This window comes from Aythya fuligula, chromosome 1 (assembly GCF_009819795.1).
Source record: "Aythya fuligula isolate bAytFul2 chromosome 1, bAytFul2.pri, whole genome shotgun sequence".
In the NCBI taxonomy this organism is placed as follows: domain Eukaryota; kingdom Metazoa; phylum Chordata; class Aves; order Anseriformes; family Anatidae; genus Aythya; species Aythya fuligula.
In genome coordinates, this window is record NC_045559.1 from 57,301,389 (window position 1) to 57,327,523 (window position 26,135).

Consider the following 26,135-nt stretch of genomic DNA (forward strand, 5'->3'; position numbering starts at 1 on the left):
GGATTGCAAAGATGAGGCTCACCAGAGGAAAGCAGTGTGACAGCTGTGGGGTTCTGAGGATGGATTTTACTCCATTAGTCCCTGCGTCGCAGCTTTTCCTGGCTGCAGTAGGATTCCTTCCTTGAATCGCCACTTTGATCACCATATTCCAGGAATCCGTAGCTGTTTGTTCAGTTTTTGCTGCCGGTTTTGTAATGCTTATTCCACTGCCAAGAGGTTACTCGCAAGTGTCTCGTGAAGGGACGCAGACAGCCTCTTCAAGAGAGGCAAGAAGTAAAAACGGGAATTTCAGCTCAAACCTGCACACACACAAGCCTCCTGTGTATTCACAGGCTTACGTAAGACAGCGATAATGTGTAAGTGAAACTAATCCAGGTATCACCACAACAATTCTTAGTGAGTGCCCCTCACTCACCCCCAGACATGTCTTGTTTCTAAGTTCTCCTGGACCCACCACTGCTAAAGCTGCCCCTTTCTTTCTAAACTTCAGGTACCACAGAGGATTCCCTTCACCCTCACAATATCTACCCCCAAACTATTCCCAAGCTGCTTTCACCAGCCTGAGATAAAACATCTGTGGGGTTACCTCCTTCAGGGCTGCAAATAGACCTGGTCTCTCAACAGGGTTACACGTGGCCATCCTCCTCTGCTCCTCCTCTCTGTCTCTGCTTAAATTTCTGCAGGTGTAGCTGTGCATGCTGCTCATTCTTTAATGCCCTCTCGCTCACACCATCTAACCGAGGACACCACGTATGAGCTAGCAAGAACACCTCATCCTCAGAGTAGCTTCCTTGATCCAGGTCAAAACTTCCCCCCCCCCAGTAGGCTGAAGCCTGTGAGGCTCACTCCCTCTGGTGGTGCACCCAAGCCTCAGTTTGGGAATCTCAGGGAGCAGAGCAGTTTGGTAATTTGGTCGGGGCTTTTGGTTAACCTCTTCCTCCAGTGGTTTGCGAAGGGCAGTTCTGGGTGGGTATCATTCTGTTATCGCTCCCTGTAAATAACCCCGGGCTGTTCAGAGCCTGGTAGAGGTTCTTCAAGAGCTTTTCCAGTCCAATGTGCTGTGTTGTCTTTTGTCTTGCTGAGAAAAAATGGAGAGTAAAATCTACCCTTTCAGATTCGGTTTGTGAGCCAATACACAAAGCTACTAGTTTAAGCATTCTGTCAGCAGCTTAGAAAGCAAACCTTTCAGGCTGATACTCATCTGTGCTTCTTAGCCAGCTAAGAGAACAGCAGCAATGTGACTGCAACAGCAGCTTCAGCATCAGCACACACAGCAGCAGCTGGATGAGGAGGCAAAGAGCATCTCAGCACCTTCAGAACACAAGCAGTGTTCTGCCCCCTCTTTGATCCGGAGTGCTGCATTTTGCTGAAGCACCTGAACAGGCACACACTTCGTCCTGAGGTCAGTGGGACTGTTCCTGTACTTAAGTTAACCCTGTGCTTTGCCAAGTAGGGGCTTAAGGGAGGTTAGGGTTGTTCGAAGTGAACTCTTGGTTCATCCCCTGCTTTAGCTTCAGCCCTTAGATCTCATCAAGAAAAGTTCAGCTGAAATCCTGCTCAGAATGACAAATCTCAAGTTCTCTAAGAAATGTTCTTTCATTTCTCGAAGCCTGACAGTACTCCCAACTTAATGCTTTAACAAAATGCACTAGGAATAACAAAACGTTTTAGACATTATAAGAAGGTGTTACCTTCCTTACACAACCATCAACACAAACCCAGGCACTATTATTTAAAACATTTATTAGCCTTTCATATTCCACTGGTCTGGAAAACATATTTTTAACCTCTCTGAATAAGATGTGCATTTAGGCCAGCTCGTGCCCTGGTCCAACAAACCATTTTCCAAAAACTAAGCATGGTGTTACATCTTAGAAAGGGATACACATGCTGTGCTGGATCGGTGCCTTATTCCACCGTTCCCGTGTTTTCTGTTCACTCAGACTAACCAAGGCTTTCAGAACCGCTCCCAGCACATTGTACTGACAGAGTGTCCCCTGTCATCTTAAAACAGGTAGAATACACAAGAAAGATTTCCTACAACTGTCTTCCACCACCTTCTGCCCACTCAGGTTTTATCGTTATTCCTGTTCACCAAAAAATCTTCCAGTTGTATATGCTGAATTTCAATTTATGTGAAGTATTTTTTTTCCATCTTTTTCTTGTTTATTCATTGTACTTAGCTAGTTTTAGCCTAGGTATGATATTCATTGACTGCAGTTCTTGGAATAAGAGTTTACAGGCATAAGGTATCCGCAGAGAAGACACATGACATGACGACTTGCAGTAGTGGCACCTATGGAAACAAACAAACAAAGTCAGAGTTTGTGCATAATTGAAGCTGTACAGAAAAGACCAGTTGCCAATGTCCACAATTTTCTTTGTCCACCTGCATTTAGACACTGGGATCAGTCCTAGAAGGAGCCGAGTGCTTGAGACACGTGTTAGCACTTATCGAGTCACAACCTTCAGCCTGAAGAAGAGAAGGCTCCAGGGTGACCTCACTGCAGCTTTTCAATACTTAAAGGGGGCTTATAAAGAACATGGAGAGCGACTCTTTGCTCAGGCAGATAACAACAGGACAAGGAGGAATGGTATTAAACTAAAAGAGGGGAGATTTAGGTTAGAGGTTAAGAGGCAATTCTTCACTCAGAGGGCGGTGAGGCACTGGCACAGGCTGCCCAGAGAAGCTGTGGATGCCCCATCCCTGGAGGTGTTCAAGGCCAGGTTGGATCATCATCCACTTGAGCAACCTGATCTCATGGATGGCATCCCTGCCTATGGCAGGGGGGTTGGAACCAGATGGTGTTTAGGGTCCCTTCCAACCCAAACTGTTCTATGATTCCATGAACTTTAGGCCCTTAAATAATCTGACTGAGGCGAATAAGGGCTTTATGTTAAGCCTGTACTTTTCTTGGAGGAGAATCATAGTGCTTTGTATCCTACAGGACTCACTTCTACTTCACCACTCACACAACTGCCAACAAAAATTTCAGCATTGTGTAATGAGGGAAAGGAGGTGGACAGAACAAAGTATTCCTGAGAATATGATTAATGGTCCAGTTTCCATCTTGTATACAACTCTCAAAAAGAAAAAAAAAGAGACAGGAAGAAAGGAAGGTCATGTTTAGTGGTCACGTTTTTTTGTTTTTTTTTTTTTGGAACTCCTTACTCAGTTTCACTGTAAAAGCAATTCATACTGCCAACTCAGAAATGGGCTGTCTCTCTCCTTATGTCCATCTCCATGAAGAGCCAAGGAGCTTTTGTTGAGATAGAAAACCACTAGAATGGCTTTAACATGTGTTCTTTGCACTCTTTACTCAGATAATGATCTTAAAATTCCGGGGAAGAGTTTTTTCTCTTTTGTTCTGTCACGCAGATACAACTTTGACCATATCAGGAATAGACAGGCCAGACACCCAGCCATCTTTCCAGCACTGGGGCTCAAGTTCATTGATGTTAACAGATCCTTCAATGATTTGATTTCTTATTCCATGTACACACAAAGGAAATAAAATATCTTTCATCTAAATATCAGTTTCCCCTCCCTCCCTGTTTCCTCATTCCCTTGTATATCCACCTTCTGGCTGTGGAGAGTTGAGAAAGCCAGGCATTTGGGAACACAGTGACTCTGCACTTCCCTAATGGTCTGGCAAAGCTCTTCTGCTCGTATGTTTTGTATTTATATTCCTGGCATGAAGTCATGACAGTCTAAAGTTCCAATTACGGCAGCATTAGCAAAATTCCTACATGCTTCTGTGGAACAGAATGACGCTAAGAATCAACATCTACAATAAAGCCAGTGCTTACTCACTTGTTTGTTACCAGAGAACTTGACCTGGAGCCTGTCAAAGCCAGCATGGCCAGGTCCAAGAAAGCTGGTTCATGTTAAACACGGTTCTTGGTTACGAGACTCGCTGTTTGTCTCCCACAGCTCCTTCTCCCAGGCTCCGCTACTTCTCTTTCATGGGCGTACTTAAAGACCACGTCCAAGAGCGGCTCATTTTCTAGGAAAACTGCCTGCCCTGACCTCCACGTGCTCCACACTTGGCGTATTTCATTTTTTTCTTTTAAAAACCAAGTAAACTTTCACAACCAATGGTGCAGAAGCCTTAATTGCATTTCTCCAGTTCACGATCGGGAACGAAGCTTCGCTTGCTCCCAGTAACTGGTTTGGCTTTGCCTAGGCCTGACTACAGACAGCGAGAGGTTAGCAGGCCGAGCCAGGCGGTTCCCTGGGACATGCTTGTCCTCTAGACTGTTACAACGGGGGGAATGCCTTTAAATCAGAACAGACCTCAATTACAGCTCTGTAACTATTACTTTAGTCCAAATTTAGAGTGATAGCTGTTTTTATGAAGGGTAAAAGTGACCTCAACAGAAGCCAGTTTTGATGATAACAGTAAAACAATTGCACTCAATCAAGGAAACCTTGCAAGCCCTGGAAGCTTGATGATTGCAACTTTTCTGTTTATAAGAAGTCTACTTTATAATTACAGCTGCTAAGAACTGAGGAGCAGAAACTACTCACTGCACTAAGTCTTGAAGCTTGACCCTTCTGGGCCTGCTTTGTACTTGGACAGGGATCACCCAGAAAGGTTACAAGGTACAATGTGCACAAACCAGGAGTTACTGTCAAACAGAGAACACAGAAGCTGAAGCATCCGGAAGACCATTTGGTCCTAGAATTGATACTACACTGGACAGGAAAAGGCAACAGTGACAAAGCTGAGTCTGGACCAGAAATAAATATTTCCTACATGTAGATTTTAAAATGTTCAGACTCTAGAGATAAGAATAACTTTCCATCATCAAAAAAAAGACAAAATTCTGCTTATATCACTTGGTGAAGTCCTGCCCCTGAACACTCTGTACCACAGCAAAGCTGGAAGGATTTACAATAAACTGGTATTGTCACAGCAGGGCTCTACTGTATCCTTATGGGGTCAAATTCTGGCACGGCAACAACAGCCCCTTCCCCTGCTCAGGCTCCATCACTGATGTGTTGTTACTGTCCTGCAGAAAAAAAACATACCCAGCTGCTACTCATTGTCTGGGAGGAAGGGCTTATCTTCCTGAAGACAAGTGCCCTTAAGCTAGCCACCAAACAATACATTTCTACAAGGTTTCTCACAGCAATGTCTTATTAATGGCAGAATCACTGAAAAGGCCATTTTGGAAGTCCTGAGTTTCCCTTAATGACTTGGTTTCTACTGTGATGCTCATTATAGGGCCCCTTGCTTTGGCTACTGGCAGGTTTGGTGTACCACTTAGCAGAACCTATCTTTTATTGATTTACTCTCACACATCAGACCTAGATTGCAAGAATATCTCACTCTGAGAGAGCAGTTTCTTCCACTGTTATCTTAAGAAGTTGTTAAACTTTGTTACAAACTTCAAAACAGGACTAACAACACCTTTGACTAACAATACCTTAAAAATAAAATGTAACTATTTCTGTTTAAATTCTCAATTTTCTTCAAGGTGCCTTCATTTCATCTCATCTCTGAAAATCTTCAAGGCCTGCTGTAAAAGCCAAGATCTTGTAAGAAAAACTGGGCTACATTTGCATGACAGTTTTTTTAAGGCAGTGCTGCACACAGAAGTGGCCATTTGTTTGACTTACAGCACACCCTTCAACTTCCCTCAACTGCTTCTTGTGCTGCTGCAGTAGCTCTAAAAGTCCTGGATCAGAAAGAGGGCTCACTTGTTACACAGTGTGGACACACTGAAGAAAAACAAGTGTCTAAAAATATTTCTTGCACAAAAACCAGAAGGATATTATCCAACTAAATATCGCCAACCATGTACAGAGTAGGCTTTGTTTCTCCTCTGGATTTCACGTTTGCTTACCTCTGCCTGCACTTCTACTCCGTAAGCAAACAAGCATGGTGCTTTCTGGCCAGAAACACTTTAGAAGAAAGATTTGACCAAGGCAAGAAAGGATAGTTGTCACTTCTACATCTATAAACTCAAAACATACCTTCTTACTTGCCTACTTCATTATACCACAGCAAAAAAAAAAATAAATCACTCTCCAAGAACCAAAGCAAATAAAGCCCAGTATCCTGCCTCCCCTAACTGATATTGATATCCAAGATGCTGCAAGTTTCCCATAATGTTACTCTGGTATTTAGAAATTAGTTTCCCTCTTCTTCCCCCAACATAAATACTGAAGTAACTTGAACACAGGCTGTTATTTTCCTCCCTTTGTCACTGGACTCCTGGTTACCTGCTTTCACAGAGCTTGCCCCACTTCAATTCAGGTCTGGGCTTCTCTTACCACTGGCACAGCTGGGCAATGCCAAGAAGGTTACGTGTCCCAGCAGTTCAACACTTCATTTTGCAGAGGTTATACCCCTTCTGAACTGCTGGTGGACCAGTTGGCACCAGAGCTACTTAACTGGGCCCTGAAAAATCACCACGGTGACTGGAGCAGTTCAGATGGACACAACTCACCCTGCTGGGCGCAGGTTAGGGAGTACTAACTACAAGAAGCACCAGCAATCTGCTCCAGGGGTTTGTTAATCTGCTGCAGAGGTGGGAAGGAGGGCAGCAAACAGAGTGAAGGTAACCTTCCCCACAAGCACAGATGGCTGTTGAAGAGAATACCAGTGCTCCACAACAAGAGAGACCCCTATCCCATTGACAACGAGCTCACTTTTGTCCTAAATTCAATCAGACCAGAAAAAACAACTGTTTCCTGTCATCGATTCTCCAAATACCGTTTTGCATTTTGACATTAGTCTGGATTAAAGATGCACGAGGTTGTTAACCAGTGTCTGTGAGCACTTTAAAAGCACGAAGCGCTATCACCAAGGGCAAAGTTCTGGTACAGAGAGGTGTGTTGAGGGCTTTCTTGAAAGTGTGAACACACATGAAGCACGACATATGCATGAAGCGAGGAATGGACACCATGATTTAAAAAGGGCACTGCAGTTAGACAACTTACCAGCCAGAGTATCCCAGCAGGCCACATTGCCCACAAACATCCACTTCAAAGGCATCACTTGAAATCATCAGTCTCTCCAGTAAGAGCATGCTGGCTCCATAACCTATCAAACAATCCCGTTCCATCTCTCCCAGACGTAAACCACCATCACGGGATCGACCTTCAGTGGGTTGCCTTTGAAAGAAATATTTGAAAAACATGGTAAGTATTCAGAATACACTTTCTGCCACTCTACGAATACCTGTCTTCAAACTGTAGGAGCAATATAGTATCAACAAACAACGTTGTACAATCTAAAGCTGCTGATCTCACAGATGTTATTCAGATTGAAGTGATTCATCTTTGCTCCTGCACTGCCAATACGTCATCGTTCTGTGACAGTGTCAGGCCACAATGCTCTACGACACAGGATGCAGCTGAGCAAGCAAAAACTTGAGACCAAATAGTATCCAAGAAGACAACAGAATCTGGCAACCATGTACCTGGATTCAGATTTGGTGCTCTTTTTTTGATTAATCATTCGCTATATTTTGTAGCTATCTAAATGAAACAGTATTCAGCAGCTAATGAATGAATCAACAAGCTGTTGAATGTTTAATGTTTCAGTTGAACTACAGCTAAGTAAGACTAAATTGTAAAATAAGGCCATTTTTAATCTTGGAGAGTGTACCAAAAGTAAGCAGCAAACAATTAGTTAGCGTGATCAACTACTCCCTTCTGCAGTGTGCATATTACTAACTCAAGATTAAAACCCTATTTTTGCTTGTTTGTTTTTGGAATTAACACTTAACTACTTTCTTTTTGTCATGTCTGATAGGTAACAAGCTAATTTCCATGTTGTATAGGTTCTTGGTTCTCTAGTTCCTCAACACAAATCAAAGTCACATTTCTTGTCTGGAAAGCCTTCTCATCCTTGTGGTGCTAGAGGAAAGTTTTAATCAATCAATGTAAATAGACACTGAACATTTTTCGATAAAAAGGCAAGGTAAACTCTTATTTAGCAATGTTGTCAGTTTAAGCCAACTTTTTTTTTATTTTTTGGTTGGACATGGTCAGAACTTTCAATGTTTGTTTGTCACACTGAAATTTAGTCCAGCATTAGTGCTACTCTCACATGCCAGCACAATGCAGTAGTATGTAGGCTGCAAATATTAGCATGTACTATGAAGCAAAAACAATCTAAAATTCTTGAAGCACTAATATATTGCATATATTTTATTAAATACTTCAATCTTAGTATGTCCCCTGAAACATGACAGCAAAGATAAAGAATTAAAATTGTTATTGGCAATCATAAGAGGCTTCACCAGTCAGCGAAACCCAACATTCGTGTGCTGTTCCTAGTAGTTGGACCAGTGTAAATCATACAAAATATACAATAACAGATCTGGACCATAACTTTTGGAGTATATACAATTTATGTTACTACAATCTACCAAATTTGTTAAACATAACACAGATACTGAAAATAAGTTTTTTCCAACATACTGCAAACTCAGAGAATAAGATTCATAAAAGCCTGCAACATCTAACAATTCTTTGTAACAACAACAACAACAAAAAGCTAATTACCAGTCCCAACTGATCTTCCAAAGATGCCAGTTGTATTTGTTTTTTAGGGGAAGTAGTTTCCTTTCCTCTGACCACAGTGGAACTTTAAAACTAATCTGCTTGTAATTCAAATCATCCTTTTCATGGATGTAACCTTCCATTTTTCCCCACTGCTGGGTGACTGGATAGAAGTTGTTTACATCCTGATTAAACTCCCTAACCCCCCCCTCCCCACTCGGGTGATGGCAGCATCGCTGTTTAGATGCTGTTTTAAAGGACTAACCCTGTGGTGAATGCAGTTTTCTCTTGGGAAGTGCTCAGAGGCAGACTTTAAAAGCAGTCGAGGTGTCCAAAGGCACAGACATTTGCTGCAGTGTTAAGAGTGTCTGAGTTTCTCCTGCCAGCTGACTTCTACAGTACGAGTTACACGCATACCATCAAAATTTTCATCAGGTGCTGTTCCACAGGATAAAATGCCAACAGAGCTTTATAAATGTGACCCCTCCAATAAAGTCACAATCCAATTAAGGGATGATAAAACCTCTCGAGAAACTATAGGGTCTTGATTCCAGCCCTTTAAGAGTTGATAATGCTATGGGGTCTTCCAACAGATACAGGGTGAAGATTTTTAGGGCAGCTGAAATCCCATTAAAACACACACACGCAAACAAAAAATCCAACTTGAATCTTAAGTTCTTGAAGTGTTTAAGTCCCACTCAATGACTCAATGTCAAAATTATCTCAAAAAAAAAAAACCTCCCCCAAAAGTAGTTTTCTAAAGTACCCAAAATTCCAATATTGAGATTGGGCCTTTAAAAAGAGTCCGTCTTAGGTTCCGTAAGTCTATTGGACTTTTCTTCCCACTCACTTACGTTTGAAAATTCCTCACACCAAAGGTTGTTTAAAATGTTAAAACAGTATTTGTAAAGCAGTTGTGTTTCCCCTTCCCCTCTACACACGTACACTGCAGCTGTTGCCCTGGGCAACTGCTTCCATTCTTTATTCTGAATATAACATTCTGAAGACAAAGCGGACTCTTGAAGATAAGACTGGGAATATCATAAAAAAAATATATTTTTCATATTAAAAAAAAATAAAAAGATCCTAAAACTACAAAATCCTAAGTAAAATGAACTGATTCCTTAAATAAATAATAATAAAAAAAAATCAGGTGAATTGGTCTTCATAGTATTTAACCGTTCCATTTAGAAAAGCCATAAAACAATTAACTTCAGTGTTTTTAAGCACATTAAGGATTTATTGGTGCTAATTCTGTATGTTGTGGAAGAGCAGTGGGTTCAGCTTTATGGCCCTCTTCCTTGTTTCGTTGGCCAGTGGAGGGAAATGTAGTCTGCCCCCGTGAATAAGAAGAGCACGCCTTGTAGGTCTCAGCAGAACTCCCTTGTGCTTGTTGTAGAAAATCAAACGTGGTAATTGTTAGAGAGGCTGATGTCCAAAAGTGGGATACTACCTAGAAAAACACTGCCCAACAAAAGGAGGGAATACCACGCTCCCACAGCCCCGCAGAGGAACCCTGACCAGTAGGACCACATCACTGCCTCACAGCACAACAGGAACTGGCTTATCTGGTAAGTTCAAAGGAAATGCAGGTGGCAGCTCTGGCAACGTCCATCAAGACAACTATGCCTGGAAAAGGCTTATATTGATCAGAAAATTGAAAGCAGTTTATCTGGTAAAGTGATTTTGAAGGACTGGCCATTGCCATATACAGAACTAAGTTTTAAATTCACTTTTAACTACACATGGGAAAAAATTAAGCCTTGCATTTCAGTTAGCAAACACCAATTCAGAGGGCAGCATCTTGTCATTTTTTGACTGTGTTGACAGAGTGCTGCAATTCCACTAAGTCTTGTTTTAATCAGAGCAATATTCAGAATGAGTGATGTTCAAGGAACTCAGGTCTTCTGCCTTATTCCAGACAGAAAATACAGCTCTGCTGGCAGTTAAGCTACACTCAATATGTAATGAAATGCATTTCAAGACAACGACTGCTAAATTCCACGTTGGAAAATGTTACAGGACTACTTTTAAAAGCAAAAAAAAAAAACAACCCAACCAAACAAAAACAACGTTAGAGGCAATCTACTCTCCAGGAAGTGGAATGGATGATAAAACAATAGTGAATATGAAAGCTGGCAGAGCAGACTCTCTCAGCAGAGGCGATGGCAATAACAAAAGTTTAATTAGTTGAGGAGAAAAAAGAAAATTCCTAAAAGACTAGTCAAGAGGCAGTATAAATTGGACATCCACTAGCTTTCCTCAAAGTCAAATAAAGAGCTTTAGCTACATAGTACGATGCTACTGACTCGAACAAAGAATTCTAAGAAAGCAAGGGGTGGGGGAAAATCATAGCACACCACCTTCATCTTTACATGCAAGTATTACCTTGACTTGGGATTTAGGTTTCATTTAAAGTCAGTATCTTTAAAGAGCTGAGAAGCTGGGGCCACAATATGAAAGCTGATCAAGGGATTTGAGTCAGCTAGGGGCTCCAATAAAACAACTGTGTGCACTGTTAGCTGAGACGGTGAGTTTTTATTTTCAGAGGAAGGGCCAATACCATGACTAAAGCATCTAAGGACAGAAAATGGGGCAGACAGCCCTGTCGTTAGGAATGTCACTTAGGTTCATATTGGCAAGCAGCTGCGATAGGGGAATGATGGTTGTGCTATACCTGCTCTTATTAATGTGGTTGGTGGAAAGTTTAGACAAGAATTAAAAGCTTTTTGTGACTTCTTTCCCATTTCAATCATTGGTTTTACTTCTGTGGGAAGTGTGTGATAGCAGAGATGATCTCTGGCGGTCCCTTCCAAGCTCAACCATTCTGTGATTGTGTGACTTTGTCCCAGAGTAAGCATGAGGTTGGAGAGCCTAAAGGCATAGGAAATACGCAACGAAAATCAAGAAAGATACTTCTTTATCTGCTACAGCAGAGAGCTGCATCTCCACTCTCTAATAACACATCAGGTGGAAGCTATGCCTGTTAAGAAGACTGACTTGCTGGCGTGGTGTGAAGGCAAGCAGGGTAAGAGAACTGCATCTGGGCACCAAGAGGCATAAAAAATAAATTAAGAATTAAAGAAAAGGCTGTAAATCATGCTTGTTACAGGGAAGCCTTAAAGCAGGACAGACATGACTTTGTGCTTACATCTCAAACACAGTACAAAAGGGACTGATCATAAATTTACACGATTTACAACTCAAAAAGAAGAGTACCGCCACGGAACTGGTGAGGTATGTGTACTTGGTGTACATGACGGACCAGAAAGATTGGCAAAGGAAATTTAGAATAGTCTTAGCTAGAATATTCCAGACTGCCTGGCAATTAGCTGTCTGGCAAGATTTAGCCAATAGCCCTACTGTGATGGAGAGAGGTGAACGAAGCCATCCACTAGAAGCCTCCTCAAAGCAAAGACTGTGCCACTGAACTATTTCTTGTGAGCCAGGAATGTGAGCAATTTAGAACATGAGTGCAGGCAGCCTTAGAGCTAAAGAGCCAAAAAGCTGGCCTGCCTTTAAGAGAAATGGTAAGTTACACCAATGAAAGCAGGATGCTTCAAATTCCCCAAAGCTGCAGACAGAGTAAGCCCACCGCCGGGGGCTTATATTATGTATTACCCAGAGTACATCTGCTTGACCTCAAAATTTACACAAGAGGACATCGACGTGGTCATCAACCTTTTTGTTAGAGAGAAAACCAAGTTCAGGCTTAGTGCAATCATCACGACTCCAAAGGAACTGAGGATATGTTTAAACTGGGCAAATAAGAATGCAGATTTATTGTTGGCGTCTCTGTAAATTTTGCCATTTATTAGTGTGAAAGTGCTTTTCTTCTTCACAGTATTATATTAGAATTGCGGACCAGCACACGCAACTCTAAATTAAGTTTTAAATGGAAGTTTTGCAAGGCAAAGTGCAGTGTACCAGGGACACACGTTATGCTAATGCCTGTTTGGGCTGCACTTGGGACAATGCTTTGCCTTGACAGGTAGAGGTATGGGCCTCATCGGTATTAAACTGCTCACTACCGAAGGATGTTGAAATAGTAAAACTAATTTCTTCCTTCTACTCATACCCGATTTTGTAAAAGTACAGCTGTTAAAAGAAAAGAAAGTCCTCCTGAAATACCTATGATATGAACAATCTGACAGGACAGGGCCAGAACGTGCTCTGTGAATCAGCAGACAGTATTTTTTACCAACTGCTAACAGGAGTTGGAGAAGCAAAGTCAGTTTTGTACCACAATGAGCAGACTGGCTATTCAAAACAACCTTCTACCACAGACAGCTGTGAGAACTTTTACTCTGTCACAAGGTATTAACAGGTAATAGCATTTTTTTCAAGTATCAGGAGGTAAACAAACTTTGTTTTACATCCATCAGTCAGCAGGGCACACTTCTGATTGTACACTAAGAATTCCCCACTTCGCCTGTAACCATACCTGGTGAGCACTGCTCTGGGTCCTCGAGCTCTTGCGTGCATTTTATCCAACACCATGTGCTTTAGTTTCTGGTAATACACGGGGCCAAAATAGATATATGCTTCCAAGGGCTCCCTGAAGGAATAAAAAAGAAAAAAAAAAGAAACACAAAAGAAGATAACATTCACAGTTAGCACACATTTACCCTAAGAGAGAGACAAGAGTGCCCAGGCTGGCACTGGGGACTGAGATGAGCAGGGTAAAAGGACTCTTCAGAACTGCATTTAAGCACTTGTGTCAACTTGGGAACATCTGTAAGCAGCACAGAGGGTGTTACTCATTTCTGTGAGCTGGATTAATGGCTAAAGACTTCTGTCATCCCAACCGTAAGAGCAGCATCAGCATCTGAAGATCAGAAAGCAACAGCTGAAAGCACTCAGTCACTTCCCAGCTACCACCTTCAGCACTCCCTAAGAACAACTAGATTTAACAGAGAAACTCAGCACTGCCACTGATTTATTTTTAGAAATACACGTGCAATGTAAAAACAAGCAGGAGACAACCTCTCATTCAGGCATTACTGACACGACGCAGTGCTATTCCAAAAGCTGCCCACCTAGGCAAATAACAAAACATAATTAGACATTTGGAATTTGCACACATATTTGGAACTTCCACGCATATTTGCCTTCAAATTTCATAAAAAATAAATGAAGTAGGTGAAATTTTCCTGAAAGAATACAAGTATCTAAAGCAAATCTCTAAATAAAGTAGTACAAAGTTAAAGTTCGGGGCAAGGGATTTTTACAGCAAGATTTTATTCTCCCCAGGAAACAAGATTAGACAGATTTGTTTAAAAATGTTCACAATATATTAACAAAAAAACATTTCAAATGCTGCAATATGTCATAAAGAATTTATGGAATATGGAGTGGGTAAAGTGAATAAAATCTGTCTGAAACAAAAGGCAAACATATGGAATAAGTTGGTAGGAAAAAATAAAATAAAACAAAACAACAGAAAACCCAACAACTTACAACAGAGAGCAAAACTTACTCCTTGAGAAGAAGGGGACTGGGAGAATAATAAAAATAGCAGGAAGGTAGGATTAAGATGCATTTTGGAGGGGCAGGCATGTGGAGCCATATGGCCTTTTCCTGTTCCTAAACTATCTTACGTTCTTTGAACTCTGTGTCTCAGAAGCTGGTCTGATCAGCACAGCAGGAAGTTTGCAGATTAGAGTATTATGCCAGACTGAATCATTGTGTAATCGAAAGAGGGAAAAAAAAGAAAAAAGAGCACACACAAAATATTCCCAAGGAACAGACACCTGCTTCCAAATCCATATTTTACAGTACTATTAAAGACAATATGAAAATGCTAATCTGATTCCGAGCATATATGAGAATTGCTGCCAACAAAACTTGAAATTTCTTTCAATCTCTCAGAAGGAAAACCTTGATTTTACTTTTCTTGTCATGCAGAAGAAGTTGGGAGATTTTCATGTCTACTACAATGGCCATTCACGTTAGAGCCATGCAAATACTAATAGTTCTTACAGTGTGGAACCACAGAACGCTTTTAAGAAAAAAGAAGTGCCCCATTCTTCAGCCTCTTGCCTCCATCTCACAGAGCGGTTTGTCAATAACAGAAAGTTCCTGAGCTCCGAGACATAAGCAGCTTTTTCAGATGTGCCTCAACAGGATTTCCCCACTCCCCTGAAACATCTAAATCTATGCAGCAGATTCTTACCCGGTGATACCAGATGTTACGTAGTCCTTCCCTAGGTAGTTATAACCATGGCGAATAAGATCTTCACACACATCCTTAACTTTACTGCCTCCAAAAGCTGTTCCATAGTGAAACCTGCCATCGAGCACCCCAGCCTTTCCAGCCAGGAGTTCAATTAACTTTCCTACCTGTGCAAGGAAAAGCAGAGTTAACAGCTCTCCAGTACTGGCCAGAACATCTCTGGGTCAGTCACAGCATTGGTTAGCCAGACAAAGAGTCTGAGATGGCAACCTGGGTTACTGCACACAATTCAAAGAGTGGAAGAAACCCAAGGAGGTCAGGAACTGTGCCTGTGTGAAGGGGTGAAAAACAGACAGTGTGGGATCCCTTGAAGGTCTAGAGTCAGGCAGCCCCATTTTTTCCACTTGTCTGAAAAGTGAGCAGGGTCCAACGTGGCCTTCTGCACTGGGAGACAGCCGCAGAGGTTAACACGCTAGAGAGCAGCAGGAGAAACAGAAGAAGCTAACAAAGACAAAAAGACCAGAGGCTGTACCAAGTGATCATGGAGGTCCCATATAAAAGGCCAGGCTGTAATTTATCTAGCACAGCTCGGCATCACAGGTACGAGCCTTGCATGAATTCCAGGGAGGCATGTGTAGTGTAAGGAGTTATATAGGTCGGGAACTATGACTGAGACTCCTCTCCACTCTTCCCCTCCCAGTCTGCCCCCAGCTGGCCTAGCGAGCATAGCCAACTGGGAAGGAGAGCAAGAAATTTTCAAAGGGAAAAGGTGCAACTGAGGTACCTGGTTGCTTTTCTATTAGCTCGATGCTGAACAAAATGAGGATGATGCACAAAACAGCCCACATCCCTACTTTTTTACAGCAGGATGTTTCAAAATATGCCAAACAGATGGCTGACTACTCATAAGAGAGCAAGCACGTGGCACGGTGACTGCAGAATATTCTCAGTGTGACCGCGTGGTTCAAATTTTTTGCTTCTTCTGGCTAATCCACTTCACTTTCTTTATTGGGGAACACTGCCTCCTGAATCACGACACAGCCACTAACCGTCATACGCGATGGGAAGCCGTGAGGGTTCATTATGATATCTGGACAGATCCCTGTATCGCAGAACGGCATGTCCTCCTGAGGAACAATCAGTCCGCACACCCCTGCAGAAGAGAGAACGTTTCAATTCACAAACAGCAAACCACCAGCAGGGCTGACGCTCATCACCAGATTTTTCTTTAGTGTTTTCCTCCTCCTCTCTTTCTCATGGATCACTTTTTACCCAGATTCATTACCATGACCAGTGCTCGCAACCTGCAGGCTAGAAGAGAGCCCTTGTGACAGGACTGGCAAAATTAGCATACCCTTACATAATGCTCCCAGTGATTTGTGAGCTAGCAAATTAGGGAAGAAAGCTTTAAATACAGTTTTCAGAGGCAACCAGAAACTTTTGACCAATCAGTCTGGAATAGCTCAAAGGAGACACAGTTTTTACAGCTGATACTGTAATTTCTTGGGGGTGGGGAAAAAGAAAGAAAGCAGGTCTCTATTTTCTCTATCATCAATTCAGAATCTCTTTAACGTACTCTTTGTTAATTCTTAATCTCTTTATTAATACTTAATAAAAACAAACGAAGTCAGGTTTTGACAGCAACTGAAGGGAGATTAGGAGAAAATACTAAAACTGAGAACAAAAGGATGTTTTTTCAGGTAGCATTCATTTCCTGAGCAAAGACTGCTCTCAATAAATTACCAAGTACAGTCCACTCCTCAGACTGCTTGTGTTTTGTCAGTCAATGAACAGAAATTGTACCTTTTGGAAAAAAAAAAATCAAGAAGTTTTTTTCAATCTCACCAGATTACTAGAAGCAAAACAAACAAACAGAAAGCCAAACTCTAAAGCTACTTGTGCCACGTTAAACAGAAGCACAAAAACTCGTTTCAAATAGTCTGTCATACATGGTGAAATTTTCCTTTCTCCCCCTTACAACCGTGAATTCTGCAGATTAAAATAGTGCAGCTCGAAATGACCGAGAGATCTAACACACAAATTCAGGTGCTAAAATGCAGCTGCTTAAGCCTGCGCTCCTTTGAAGCACAGCTACTGTTTCAGCTGGACAATTTCTTCCAGAAGCCCTCGGAACTGAAAAAGCCTGCAAGCTATTTGAGATCAGCCTGCTGCAACTGCCAGAGCACGTTTTGGGAACAGCCTTGGAGCGGAGGGGGCTCCTGGATGACTGAGGGTGCGGGTTACATCCCTAAAAAGGCATCCCCCAAGCAGCCACTTCACAGGGGGATATCGGCGTCTGCTCAGGAGGGAGCTCCTCTTCCACTGTCCAAGCAAGACAGGGATAGGTGTACGGGACAGTAGTTAATAGAATGAGAATGGTAAGCATGGGGGAAGGGGGTAGAAGAAAAAAAAAAAAAAAAAAAAAAAAAAAAAAAAAAAAGGAGCGGAGTGTCTGGGCGTTGGGGTCATATTTAGTTTTTGAACCTAATGAAATTAATTTTCATTGTTCCATTATGATAAATCAATAACATCCTTTTATCCCTCCCCACCAAGCAGCAATCGTTTGCTGAAAATGAGAAAAAAAAAAAAAACAACAAAAAACCACTATCTCCTGTGTACACAGTTTTTTTAATCCTAAAATTATATGCATAAATACTTTGTTATGTAGATATTATGGCACGTATATTGTGCCTTATTCCAATTTACTTCTAAGAAAGCATTAGGATGCATCTGGACTTCAGGGCACCTGTAAGCCAAAAATTAAATCTTAGCTAACTTAAAATTACTTTAGGCTCTGAAAACCTTTTATATGCCAAGCCGGTTCCCATAGCAGACAGCCACTGTGTTGTTTGTTTTGTGTGAAAGTGAATGATAAAAGATCCATGAAATCGACACAGAAAGGCAGAACAGCAGAAAGAACTGAGGGCTCTCCATCATAGCGGCTTCTACCCTCCGCTGACTTGTATAACAATGGGACCTACACACCCAACTGCAGATCTAACACAGCTGTGCATTTCATTAGATGAAGAGCACTAGTGACACAAGTAAATAATTAACTTATTCTGGTCCGCTGACTGTGGTTATGAGACCAGTCATAGCTGACAGATTTTAATACAAGTTAACACAAAGACAGCATAATGAGCTTAGAAGTTAAAAACAAAATATTTAGACAGAACCCAGCAATGTGAAGCTTGCGAGGCCATTTATAAGTTTCTATTTTAGCAAGAAAAAAAAAAGAAAGAAAAAACGAGAAAGCTGTAAAACCTCAATTCTAAGCTTCTGTATTTTAAGAAGGTGCTGAATTTAGGTAACAGAGCTCTATACAGCACGTCCATCTGTATTTAGGGAACGGGACAGAGAGCAGATTCCTTTCCTCCATATTTTAAGAAAGAAACTTTCTCATAGAGAGCTACTTAAAAAGCCGGACACCCTTCCTGCACATGACTTCTAAAAGCAAGTAACTGCAACTCGCTTCAAAGTGTAAACTTGATTTCCTTTTGCAGTCACTTTCCTTCAGAAGCTCTTCAGAGATTAGCTCATGCTTGCGAGTCTGCTCTGGAAGCTCCCGAATTTGCCACTCTTTTTCATCCCCGATTGTTGAGCCAGGGTTTGCAGCAGGGCAGTAAAAGGCCAGCCTGCTGGTTCTGCATTGCTGAGCAGCTGCAAAAAAAAGTGATCAAGTGAATTAATCCGTTATAAGTGGAATTATCACTTGGAACTGGCCAATAAATCAGTAAAGGAGAAAAGAAGAGGCAGGATTTAAGACAGCCTCCAGTCCCAAATGTTGCCTTGTGCAAGTATGAACTGCATTTCACTGAGCTGCCCAATATTCCCCATATAATATTCATAAGCAGGACACAAACTAGTAGGAAACTTTGCTGCTCTGTGGCTCTTCCTACAGCTTTTCAAGATTTCCTGATTGTTACCCACTTAGATACCACATAAAAATTTTTCCCCAGCTTTCACACAAGACATACAAAATAATTTGGTTGCATTCCTTCTCCTTCCCCTGGACATGTTTTTACGTGCTGCACACCCAGAATTCAGCAATACGGCTGTAGACTAAATGCTGCATGATGATGGGCCAGAATCCGCTCTCAGCCATACAGTCTGAAGTTTTTGTTTAGGACCAAAATCAAACATTGACAACCAGAAAAGGCTGCAATGACTTTTCTAGATAAAACAAAATGTAAAGACTTTTTTTTTTTTTTGGCGTGGGCTAAGTAAGTATTTAGCAGCTGGCTACCTCTCATTCCTTCTCAATTGAAAAACAAATGGAATTTAGAAAAAAAGACACCATATATCAATTTCATAATGTCACCTTAGAGGGAACATCAGTGACAGGGCTGGCAAATTCTTTTAAGATAGCTCTCTCTATCAAAAAAATAACTCGCAAACCCATGGTTCAATAAACATGGCAGTTCATTGCAAGGATAACAGTTTAAATTAGAATAAACTTAAATTAGATGTCCACAATGGCTTAACGTGCAAGTGTCAAACAGACATGGGCAGTGTTTTTTCGCTGCTATTGAACGGCAGCCAGTTAGTGCCAGCCCTCTGACCAGGCACGATGGCTCTGTCCTCACGGCTATCTGCACCAGCACCTCAACACCCGCGCACCTCCACGAGGCCCTAAAGGAACACCAGGGTCCCCTCACCCCCTTCACTTTGGTCCTTTAAGAGTTTCTTTCCCTCATCAGGAGAAATTCACGTTTCCAGAATGCGTGCCCTTTATACGGTTGCCTTTAGGGTTTGCTGACAAACACGACCCCAGACAGACTTGTAAAACAGCACGGAGGGGGCCGGGGGGCGGCGGGGAGGGGGCAGGGAGAAAACAACACTATGGGAAAGTTTTTCACCAGCTATGGTAAGATGCCTTCTATACGCACACATGCCAAATGAAAAAAAATAATCAAATAAGTCAAAACAAGCTAATATAGAAAACTAATTACTACCAGCAGGAGGGACATTAGAGAGCAAAGGAGACCAAGTGAATAGAAGCAGCAGTAATACGGGTTCCTATCAGCAAGACAAAAAGCAGCACATTACCAAACGTCCCTGTTTGTTTATTCTAATGATAGAGCGGTAAAAGAGTGAAAACTAACTCAAAGGTGTCTGTTTTGGATTTACCAGAGTCGGTAGAATTTGGAAATACTCCTGAGAAATAAGCCGACATCACCCGATGAAGAAGAGGTGCAGCACCCTGTACTGCGGGCAAGTAACGAGCTGATTGTCGAATATTAATAAGGTTAAACAAAAAATGTAGATCTGCTTCGAAACTCTCTAATTGCATGCTGCGTTGGCTAAGTAAGCATAAAACAACTTCAGAAGAAAAAAGTGCTGCATCACATAAGCTTTGTTCAATATTGAATCATTCACTGATCTATCATATCACTTGCTACATCCCATTTGACATAAGAGGTAAAGAACAGAATTAAAATTAACAGATAAATAATGCATAAGTAAACTTGATTAGTTTTCTTATTAAAAACATCACTCTAAATGAGAGGAGGTGCTAGAAGACAATACAGTTTGTACACTGCTTTCCCATGAGCTGCTGAATGGTCTGATGTGATAAATTTGCATAGTCTGAAGCACACAAAGAGCTGATTAATTGAAACCCTTACAATGCTTCTGGAAGCAGCTATTGTAAAACAATAACCATAGGAACTTTACAAAATACACATGGCTGAATGAGTCAAGAGCTTAATAAAATGTGTGTTCAGGATACACTATTTGGAAACAGAATTAGAGATTTTTATTCTGTGCCATAAAATGCTAAATCACCCTAATTTCAGAGGTTCAGTTGAGGATTTACTGAAAAGGTCAGAAGGTTACCTGTTTGCTGCTTGAGATAAAAAAAAAAAAAAGTTGTCATCTTCTTCTTAAGACAGCACACTGAGCAGCAGTTTTGTTAAAAATAAATGGAAAATCTGTAAGAGAAGTTTTAATGACATTCTGGCATCTCATTTCCTCATATTCAACTTTTGAAGATGAAAATACGGTGAGAAATTCCTACCTTTCCTGCTGCCTAATCAATACTAATCATCTCGCATTCCTGCAGTCAATAACAGCAAATTCTTTTTAATATCGCTTCAACCATTTAATGCCTACAAACCCACCGATGTTTTACTAGAGATAAAGCAGCAGGGCTGACTTGGAAGGTGGGAGAATGACACAAGTAACAATTTAAAACGAACATCTTAGTTTACATGCTCTGCTTACGTGCACTGTACAAGTGCCACGGAAAGGACAAAGTTGTTCTCAACTATAAATTCAGGCAAGCAGGAGGCAGACGCTCAAACTAGCAAAAAATTATAGAAAGTGAGATCAGACTTTGGTAGAGAAACGGTATTGTAATGAAGTTTATGGCGTTGACAATGCTGTGAATGGATTTTGTTTTGACACTAGAGAACGTGGTTCATTTAGGAAAACAAAGACCATCTTTCATGAATTTAAACTCGCTTCCTTGTCTTTAGAGTTGTTTAAGTGCAGATACTTCAGAAAGGTTTAATCCTTTATCTTAGATCTTCAGCTATTAAAAAGCTTCTGTTTGCCAGTTCAAACAATCTCTTGCTTAAATACAGTTTTTCCACTCCTCAGGAATACTGTTCAGTATTGCTGCTTAGTTCTGTGATCTACAGGACCTTTGTTGGAGGTGTTAATCCTTTTTCACATGAGAGACTGAGAAATGTTCTTTCAGAGAAGTGATATATTGCTTTTTTTCACATCAAAGGAGCCCAACTTTTTCCTCATTGTGACTTGTAGCAAAGCAAGAGGAAATCTGGAAATATAATAATTTAGTTTGTATGGAACTCAGATGAGGCTTCTTTGGCTTAGCAATCCTTTAGCCTTCTGTGCTTTGAAAAGTGAATTTACTTGATGAATGCGAGATTAAAAAAACAAAATAACAAACCAAAAAAGTTTCTTTATCCTTCTAGAAAATATATGATGCAATATAGTTAAAACAAAGACCAGCTTAAGATACATCCTCTCTGGTAGGTATATGTTGGTTCCTGAGACATTAGAAGCTTAAGGGCTTTATAGACTAAAGGCACAGTCCCGAGCCCAGAGATCTTACTGCAGCATCCTGGTTGAAGATGAATATTGAGATAGAGCAAAACATCTGCTGGTGAGTCTCAGGACACAATGCGATGGCCTAACTTTCCTCCTCACCACGTGCTTTGTCGACAGGTCTTGAACTGAAGGCTTTAGAGGCAGTTTGGAAGAAGTGTACTTAAAACATGGACCTGCATGAAAAGAGGGTGCAGTGGACAGGCCAGGAAGTGGTGACCCTTGCTGATACGGTGTTGACACGGGAGAGGGCACAAAGAAGATAGCAAATACAGATGCAGTGGCATAGATCTAAATTATTACAGAGGCCTGCAAAATCTACATGCATATTTAGCGAAAGGCTCTTCTGTAACAAAAGGCTAAAGCTGGTTTGTGAGATTTAATCTGTTGTATCCCAGCCACTCTCTGATTCTGTTACTCCACTTCCTTCTGCCCCAGTCACACAGTGTACCTTTAGAATACAAATCAATTTGGAATAGGTGAAAAAGCCCATGAAAAGAACTTGAGAACTGTGGTTCGTGCAACCTTATATTTTGCACATATTTAATTGCTTTAAAACTATCCTATTTCATGAAATCAGTTGCATGAAATCAAATCTCATCTTCACCCGTTCCTTCTAAAAAATAAAAATACTTCACAGAAAAGGTTGACAACACAGGAAGGAGAGAAATATGCTTGCTTTCCTTCTTACTAAATCAAGGTACTTGTTAGTTTAAGCTCATCATAGGTTTAAATGGCTCTGTGAAAGGCTTAAAGCTAACATTCACAAATTAAACTTGAAGTGGTAATTAGCTGCATTCGGAAGATGAGAGAATTCAAGGCTAATTAAAAATTCTCTCAATAGAAAATATTAAACTGTTAGTATTATGACTTGTGTCACATTTGCCTATGTTCTTCAGATACAACTGATCCTTCACTGATTTGGTGTCAGAGAAAGATGATCCTAGCTATATTTTGAAATAGCTAACAAATGAAATTTTCCCTTTCCTTTTGATGGCTTTTGTCCAGTTCTATCATTGCCTGCAATCTAACATTAATGGCAGTATCCAATTCTCCACTGTACGCTGAAGTTGCATAACTGTAACCTCCAGCAGTGTCAGTATTTTTTTCTTGGTATCTAACATATTTATCTTCTCCCCTAAGCACATTTCTCCTTTCTGTTATTCTTTGTAACATCTACTCTTATGATGTACGACAAGACAATGAACTGAAAGGTCTGCTACCAGTATAGGTACGTACTCTAGAAGGATGTAATAATTTTGAATAGGTTTCTCCCCTGATCACAAGAGATTATTAGAGATTGATGTACTGGACAGCTAATAAACACATCTGCAAAATATGTAACACAACTGTTGCAACTGTCCCACTTTTACCCCCCAAAAAACAAGCTGAAAGGGTCATGTGGGATTCTGAATAACTGATGTTGTTGGCTTATTATCATCACAGATCCAAAGCACAAATGCACAGGACATCAGCCATTCTAATCTGATACAATGCCAATCAAAATTGTGGGTGCTCTCAAAGCTCCCTACAGCATTTAGGATGTTGTTTTTCATTATCATGGGACTTCCACAGGTATTTTATTTTGGGAAAAAAAAAGAAGTTATTGATATTCTGTGACTTTCCCGACATTACAAAAAATACTATGAGATTCCACTACAGTGATTATTAGTAGTTTCTACATTTGACAATCAGCAAGAGTACTCAGTGAGATGTCTGTCCTTCCAGACCTCTAAAATGAGCTTTCACTAGACTGGGAGATGCCTTATGTCCAATTAGTGATAAGGTCCTCTGCTACCTAAAGCCACATTGTAGTCTGCCTGACACTTCTGTTTCCTTCTGTCACACTTCTGCTTCCCCCTTCTCCTCCAATGGGTTCTCAATTTTTGGATCACCCTTTTTCTTTCTGGGAGGTGTGAAAATCAGTTTCATGTAAATGCTGTTCAACTGTTTCGATACGTGCATATCAGTAGCCCAGGCTAGGAGAATATCTTATTTGCTTACATTTTTCATGCATATACATATTTATCATGATGAATCTAGTAGCTTCTTTACTATCTTGTGTAGGCTATCTTTTTATTCTAATGAGAAAAAAATGTCATGCAGAGTACTCATAGTATTGCTTATGTAATGCAGCACTTTAGCTGCAATTTATACTGATAAGGTGAAAGGACCAATTACATGAAGTTCAAAATATGTAAAGAAATTGAATTTGCTATAAAAGCAGTCATAAGCTTAAAAGTATTTCACATCCTCATTATGTCTCAGATTTAAAAATTATTTGGGAGAGAATCCACAGGAAATCTTCCTGACGGAGGAGGAAGGAATGGGGCAGTTGAACTATCCCAACTGCTCAACTCGTTGTTTGCCTCTTAAGCTAACCATGTTCCCCCTCATTTACAGAAACTATCCTATACGGTAGTTGTGCAAGAACATGACTGGATTTTAAAGGGAAAGTCAAGAATGAACTGTTTCTTTACTTTTTTGAAGCCTTCCACTGGTATTGGTTTCCCAATTGCTTGGGCAATCATTGGTAAATACTTCAAAAGCCATCTTGAAATATAATCAGGAAAAATGTTTCAGTGCTTATCAAAAGAGTTTCTACTTCTTAACAACAGCAGAAAAAAATGGCAGGATTTCTTTAGAAGAGAGTTTCAAGAACTGAAGTTACAGGTCTATGGGAAAATACCTGCACCACTGGAAAAGTCTTCAAGAGAGCTGGATGTACCAGAGAAAGCCTGTGTTCTGTACTTCATTGTATTCTCAAAGACTCTGAGGCAATGTAACAGCATATGTTATGATCAAATACTGCTTTTTGTACCCATGGAACCTCTTTTGATTGACAAGTTTGCTCTAGGTAGATGTCCTGATCACCAAACCAAGAGGCTGCAGACATGAGGATTGCAGTGGTTAGCCTTGTATGGTTAACCACCTGGCTAACCACGGCAGGGGTGCAGCCTCCCACTTCAGTTACACCAGGCTACCTCATTGCCACTGATGCTTACGTACTTCCATAGCTTCAAAAATCCAGAAAGGACTTTAAGCTTGACTTCAGGCTACACATGTGAATAAAGAATTGAACAGCGGGCATGGAACACTTTAAACAAGAATTCTTGCTTGTGCCTGGGGTCTATCTATAACCAGCTACTCTTCATATGCCTTTCAGTCACACATGTACTGAATATGCTGGAGATGATTCTAGTTTTAAGCTTCTTTTAAGAGAGCCCTACAGCTGGATACTGCCTGTGTACTGGTGACATTTGTTGCAGTTCCATTTCATTGCGCTGGTTCAGCTCGTCATACAGATTATGTGCAAGGACCAACTCTCTGCTGCCTGACCCAGGGCATATTTGCCCATAGAGTTCCCTGGTTCTGCTCCAAGAACACGGTGTGAATCAACACAACGTGCTCAAAGCCACCATGAGCCTGGGACTAGAGCAGGATCAGTGGTAAATCAAGGGTACACAGTGCTGCAGGGAATACTTGCAGGGAGCTCCTCCTAACATAAAGCACTGTCTTCTACATTTCTCTTGACAAAGAGAACACTGCTCACCGAAGGCCAGTTTGTTTGCAAGATGGCTGCAGTCAATCATAACAAATCTGAACTAATAAATGGAAACATGCATGATGATAAGTATAGTAAGAATAGCCAACATGTATTCATTTTTATTAAATATGTAGCTTACCTTTTTGCCCATGACGACTGCTAAATTTATCCCCAATTTCTGGACGTCTGGTTTGCCTCAACAACATTTTGATCAAGAAAGCATCCTCTGCGTTTGATGAAATCATTACTTTTTCAATATAAGAATCAGTTGCACCTTTATAGCTAATGAAAAAAGACAGAACATGAGTTTTACATTTATGAGCCAAACACAAGTTACAAACCTAGGTATTGCGAAGTTTCTGGCTAAAATGTAGCTTTTGTGGAATCAGAGAGTTAGAGCTGAAGGAAGGAGCCTAAGGAATATACTGAAAGAATTTAAGAACAAAATAAAGGCATAATATCCTGCTGTAATATCACATGCAGTTGAAGAAATGAACCACAGGCAGAACACAGTATGGGGTACAAAAAGAGATTAGGTCTAGAGAGTCCTTTTGCAGGAATTGCCTGACTTTATGTGGTAGAATATACAGAGACTTTGGGAGCAAAGTTATAAATAAATAAATAAATAAATGGTATCAGCTTTTTGGCATCATTTTTTTTTTTTTGCCTACATATTGCAGAATGAGAGTATATCAGATTTCAATAATTTATTTAGGAGATTATTTTGCCTGTTGTTCCAGTAACTATGACGCCTAAACTCAGAGCCCTGGATCCATGTCCTTGTCAGGCAGGACTACTTCTTTTCTCTCTTGACAATT

The 26,135-nt window shown here is 40.8% G+C and overlaps 1 protein-coding gene across 1 annotated transcript in view; it reads right to left on the reverse strand.

The window, feature by feature from the left end:
- Positions 1–1,726: 1,726 nt before the first annotated feature.
- Positions 1,727–26,135, reverse strand: part of POLR3B (RNA polymerase III subunit B) — a 71,620-nt gene continuing 47,211 nt past the window's right edge. The window contains exons 23-28 of the mRNA XM_032201466.1: positions 25,457–25,599; positions 15,746–15,849; positions 14,697–14,863; positions 12,966–13,079; positions 6,953–7,126; positions 1,727–2,296 (exon numbers count right to left, since the gene is read on the reverse strand). Of these exons, the coding sequence (XP_032057357.1) occupies positions 2,167–2,296; positions 6,953–7,126; positions 12,966–13,079; positions 14,697–14,863; positions 15,746–15,849; positions 25,457–25,599 (832 nt within the window). The 3' untranslated portion in view covers positions 1,727–2,166. The remainder of the gene's footprint in view (positions 2,297–6,952; positions 7,127–12,965; positions 13,080–14,696; positions 14,864–15,745; positions 15,850–25,456; positions 25,600–26,135) is intronic.